The sequence below is a fragment of the Salvelinus namaycush genome, unplaced genomic scaffold, assembly GCF_016432855.1.
Source record: "Salvelinus namaycush isolate Seneca unplaced genomic scaffold, SaNama_1.0 Scaffold201, whole genome shotgun sequence".
In the NCBI taxonomy this organism is placed as follows: domain Eukaryota; kingdom Metazoa; phylum Chordata; class Actinopteri; order Salmoniformes; family Salmonidae; genus Salvelinus; species Salvelinus namaycush.
Window position 1 is genome coordinate 240,872 of NW_024058798.1, and position 6,000 is coordinate 246,871.

The 6,000-nt window shown below is 43.1% G+C and overlaps 1 protein-coding gene across 1 annotated transcript in view; it reads left to right on the plus strand.

Moving 5' to 3' along the window:
- LOC120037995 (Fc receptor-like protein 5) overlaps positions 1–1,704 on the plus strand; it is a 47,834-nt gene extending 46,130 nt beyond the window's left edge. Inside the window, exon 8 of the mRNA XM_038983942.1 lies at positions 1,105–1,704. Within this exon, the coding sequence (XP_038839870.1) occupies positions 1,105–1,127 (23 nt within the window). The 3' untranslated portion in view covers positions 1,128–1,704. The remainder of the gene's footprint in view (positions 1–1,104) is intronic.
- Positions 1,705–6,000: the final 4,296 nt, after the last annotated feature.

Here is a 6,000-nt window from a genome sequence, read left to right on the forward strand (position 1 = left end):
CCTATCACAGTTGACTGACTTACTAATGGTCCTATCACAGTTGACTGACTTACTAATGGTCCTATCACAGTTGACTGACTTACTAATGGTCCTATCACAGTTGACTGACTTACTAATGGTCCAATCACAGTTTACAGAAATCACAGAAAAGGGAGGGAACTTGTTTGCCTGCCATATATTAAAGATACAAATTGGCTGAAAGGAACTGGCATAAAAAGAACAATATAGCAGTTTCATCTGAGGACAAAAATGTAAACAGCTACACCATACAGGTTGCAAAATAAATGGGAGGAGATGTTCAATGTACCAATTCCATGGCACATGGTTTATCAACTGGTACAAAAAACTACACTTGATTCAACACTTAAGAGTTTTTCAATTTAAATTCTTATATAAAATTCTAGCCACCAACAGAATGCTATATTATTTTATATATATATTGTTGAAGAGGGGTGGTGGAGGGGTTAAAAAATATAATCAGAATTATATTACAAGGACTGACAACACTGCAGTAGCTCTGACCGAGTCATGTTGTAGTGTTGATAACTAGCTCTGACCGAGTCATGTTGTAGTGTTGATAACTAGCTCTGACCGAGTCATGTCTTAAAGTGTTGATAACTAGCTCTGACTGAGTCATGTCTAAAAGTGTTGATAACTGTACTCCCTGGTATTGATAAATAGTTAATAGCCCTGGTATTGATGAATAGTAAATAGTCCTGATATTTATAAATAGTAAATGGCCCTGGTATTGATAATTAGTAAATAGCCCTGGTATTGATAAGGAGTAAATAACCTAGGTATTGATAAATGTTAAATAGCCCTGGTATTGATAATTAGTCATTTGCCCTGGTATTGATAAGGAGTAAATAGCCCAGGTATTGATAAATAGTAAATAGCCCTGGTATTGATAAATGGTAAATGCCCTGGTATTGATAAGGGAGAACTGGACAAAAGCAGGAGCCCCATTGGAAGAGATTTTGATCGGATTCTAAGTAGCACAGTATTGACTAGTAAATCATCTGATATGATTTCCATTTCTAAGTGGTTCTGTATTGGATAAGTAAATACATGGCCAAACTGATGAACTACTTCTGTGTTGAACAGGTGATCATGTTGAAGAAGAGTGAGGCTGAGATCACCTGATCACCATAACAACCATCAGAATGGAACTCATGGAATTCTAATATAGAACTGTGAGTCACAATGCTGTATGTTGTTACATTGTAGCTCCACCTGCTGGAACAATAGTGGCATTTGATCAAATGTGATCTATTAACTGATACATGTATTATTCTGATTGGAATGTGTTTTAATATAATGTGTGGTGTATTATTCATTCAGCAGCTTTAACAGCAGTCATATACTGGTCATATACTCTATAGCATTATGGTTGATACATTGTAAATGCCATAACTTTTCATGTCTATACAGATCAACTGATAGGTGTTGTGGTTCAGGCATTATTGTTACAGGTTCAGTATAATGTTATAACGTTACATGTTACAGAGATAGAAAACATACAGGAGAGGAGAATTCAAATATTATAATTATTTTCTTTATTTTCCCATTTTGGTCTCATTATGTTATTTTGTTTAAACATAACTAATTTAGGCCTTTTGTTTTATTGTGGTTGTTGTGCAAAACCATTATTTTTCTATGAATCATCCTGGTAAGATATTGCTTTTGTCTTTGTAGCATATAGAATTAAATAACTGATAACCTCAATCATGTTGCCTGTTTTTTAATCTGTTCTGAATGACATCACAACCACTCAGTTTTTAATTTAATTCCATTCCCTTTAAGTATCTTCTAAATACTCCATTCCAGGTTTCCCCTACAGCCCCCAGGGCCTTGAGTATCTTCTAAATGCTCCATTCCAGGTTTCCCCTACAGCTCCCAGGGCCTTGAGTATCTTCTAAATACTCCATTCCAGGTTTCCCCTACAGCCCCCAGGGCCTTGAATATCTTCTAAATACTCCATTCCAGGTTTCCCCTACAGCCCCTAGGGCATTGAGTATCTTCTAAATACTCCATTCCAGGTTTCCCCTACAGCCCCCAGGGCCTTGAGTATCTTCTAAATACTCCATTCCAGGTTTCCCCACAGCCCCCAGGGCCTTGAGTATCTTCTAAATGCTCCATTCCAGGTTTCCCCTACAGCCACCAGGGCCTTGTATCTTCTAAATGCTCCATTCCAGGTTCCCCCTACAGCCCCCAGGGCCTTGAGTATCTTCTAGATACTCCATTCCAGGTTCCCCTTTCAGCCCCCAGGGCCTTGAGTATCTTCTAAATGCTCCATTCCAGGTTCCCCCTACAGCCCCCAGGGCCTTGAGTATCTTCTAAATGCTCCATTCCAGGTTCCCCCTACATCCCCCAGGGCCTTGAATATCTTCTAAATGCTCCATTCCAGGTTTCCCCTACAACCCCCAGTCATTTCTGCCATTCTGCTCACACCTATCTAGCTAGTCAACAACATTTATTTTATATGATCAGTTGTTACGTTCCTCCATTTCTGTGTTTTGGGTTTGTAGTTTTTGTGTATGTGTGCGTTTCAGGAAATGGCTTCCTGGATTCCAAGCAGCTGATTGGTCGGCCCCATTGATGATTGTAGCTCTGACCCCGCCCTCTCGCCAGGAGAGTTTCAATTACCGACTCCTTATGCAGCTTGAAAAGCCAGTGTTCCTTTGTTAGGAGAGAGAGCTTCTTTGTATGTTCTGTGTTTTGTTGTTGGTCTGTAATAGTGTTGTGTAAATTATTTTGTAGCAGGTCCATCTGAGGTATGTGTGTGCCAATAGGACTCAGTGTTTTTGATTATCGAAATTGTTCACCCTAAGTTTGTATTCTGTTTAATTTGTTCCCGAAGGGCGAGGCACTTTGGGAGTGCTTAGGCAAGAGGCCTGCGGGCTTACATATACCCGTAGTATGTACTCTGTCTACGCACACAACGTAAGACCTGGGCGGACCCTCCCCTGTAATTTGGTTAGCGCGCCAGGTGGTGCTAAGATAGGTAAGTAGGGGGCTCATACCTCTATAGAGTCACATACCTCTTTACCTCCACCTACAGTCACATACCTCTTTACCTCCACTTAGTCAAATACCTCTTTACCTCCACTTAGTCACATACATCTTTACCTCCACCTACAGTCACATACCTCTTTACCTCCACCTACAGTCCCATACCTCTTTACCTCCACCTACAGTCCCATACCTCTTTACCTCCACCTACAGTCACATACCTCTAAACCTCCACCTACAGTCACATACCTCTTTACCTCCACTTACAGCCACATACCTCCACTTATAGTCACATACCTCTTTACCTCCACCTACAGTCCCATACCTCTTTACCTCCACCTACAGTCACATACCTCTTTACATCCACCTACAGTCACATACCTCTTTACCTCCACCTACAGTCACATACCTCTTTACCTCCACCTACAGTCACATACCTCCACCTACAGTCACATACCTCTTTACCTCCACCTACAGTCACATACCTCTTTACCTCCACCTACAGTCACATACCTCTTTACCTCCACCTACAGTCACATACCTCCACCTACAGTCACATACCTCTTTACCTCCACCTACAGTCACATACCTCTTTACCTCCACCTACAGTCACATACCTCTTTACCTCCACCTACAGTCACATACCTCTTTACCTCAACCTACAGTCACATACCTCTTTACCTCCACCTACAGTCACATACCTCTTTACCTCCACCTACAGTCACATACCTCTTTACCTCCACCTACAGTCACATACCTCTTTACCTCCACCTACAGTCACATACCTCTTTACCTCCACCTATAGTCCAATACCTCTTTACCTCCACCTACAGTCACACACATCTTTACCTCCACCTACAGTCACATACCTCTTTACCTCCACCTACAGTCACATACCTCTTTACCTCCACCTACAGTCACATACCTCTTTACCTCCACCTACAGTCGAATACCTCTTTATCTCCACCTACAGTCACATACCTCTTTACCTCCACCTACAGTCACATACCTCTTTACCTCCACCTACAGTCACATACCTCTTTACCTCTTTACCTCCACCTACAGTCACATGCCTCTTTACCTCCACCTACAGTCACATGCCTCTTTACCTCCACCTACAGTCACATACCTCTTTACCTCCACCTACAGTCACATACCTCTTTACCTCCACCTACAGTCACATACCTCTTTACCTCCACCTACAGTCACATACCTCTTTACCTCCCCCTACAGTCACATACCTCTATACCTCCACCTACAGTCACATACCTCTTTACCTCCACTTACAGTCACATACCTCTTTTCCTCCACTTACAGTCACATACCTCTTTACCTCCACTTACAGTCACATACCTCTTTACCTCCACCTACAGTCACATACCTCTTTACCTCCACCTACAGTCACATACCTCTTTACCTCCACCTACAGTCACATACCTCTTTACCTCCACCTACAGTCACATACCTCTTTACCTCCACCTGCAGTCAAAAACCTCTTTACCTCCACCTACAGTCACATACCTCTTTACCTCCACCTACAGTCACATACCTCTTTACCTCCACCTACAGTCAAATACCTCTTTACCTCCACCTACAGTCACATACCTCTTTACCTCCACCTACAGTCACATACCTCTTTACCTCCCCCTGCAGTCACATACCTCTTTACCTCCCCCTACAGTCACATACCTCTTTACCTCCACCTACAGTCACATACCTCTATACCTCCACCTACAGTCACATACCTCTTAACCTCCACTTACAGTCACATACCTCTTTACCTCCACCTACAGTCACATACCTCTTTACCTCCACCTACAGTCACATACCTCTTTACCTCCACCTACAGTCACATACCTCTTTACCTCCACCTACAGTCACATACCTCTTTACCTCCACCTACAGTCACATACCTCTTTACCTCCACCTACAGTCACATACCTCTTTACTTCCACCTACAGTCACATACCTCTTTACCTCCACCTACAGTCACATACCTCTTTACCTCCACCTACAGTCACATACATCTTTACCTCCGCCTACAGTCACATACCTCTTTACCTCCGCCTACAGTCACATACCCCTTTACCCCCGCCTACAGTCACATACCTCTTTACCTCCACCTACAGTCACATACCTCTTTACCTCCACCTACAGTCATATACCTCTTTACCTCCATCTACAGTCCCATACCTCCACCTACAGTCACATACCTCTTTACCTCCACCAACAGTCACATACCTCTTTACCTCCACCTAGAGTCACATACCTCTTTACCTCCACATACAGTCACATACCTCTTTACCTCCACCTAAAGTCACATACCGCTTTACCTCCACCTACAGTCACATACCTCTTTACCTCCATCTATAGTCCAATACCTCTTTACCTCCACCTACAGTCACATACCTCTTTACCTCCACCTACAGTCACATACCTCTTTACCTCCACCTACAGTCACATACCTCTTTACCTCCACCTACAGTCACATACCTCTTTACCTCCACCTACAGTCACATACCTCTTTACCTCCACCTACAGTCCAATACCTTTTTACCTCTTTACCTCCACCTACAGTCACATACCTCTTTACCTCCGCCTACAGTCACATACCTTTTTACCTCCGCCTACAGTCACATACCTCTTTACCTCCGCCTACAGTCACATACCTCTTTACCTCCACCTACAGTCACATACCTCTATACCTCCATCTACAGTCCCATACCTCCACCTACAGTCACATACCTCTTTACCACCACCTACAGTCACATACCTCTTTACCTCCACCTAAAGTCACATACCTCTTTACCTCCACCTACAGTCACATACCTCTTTACCTCCACCTACAGTCACATACCTCTTTACCTCCACCTGCAGTCACATACCTCTTTACCTCCACCTGCAGTCACATACCTCTTTACCTCCACCTACAGTCACATACCTCTTTACCTCCACCTACAGTCACATACCTCTTTACCTCCACCTACA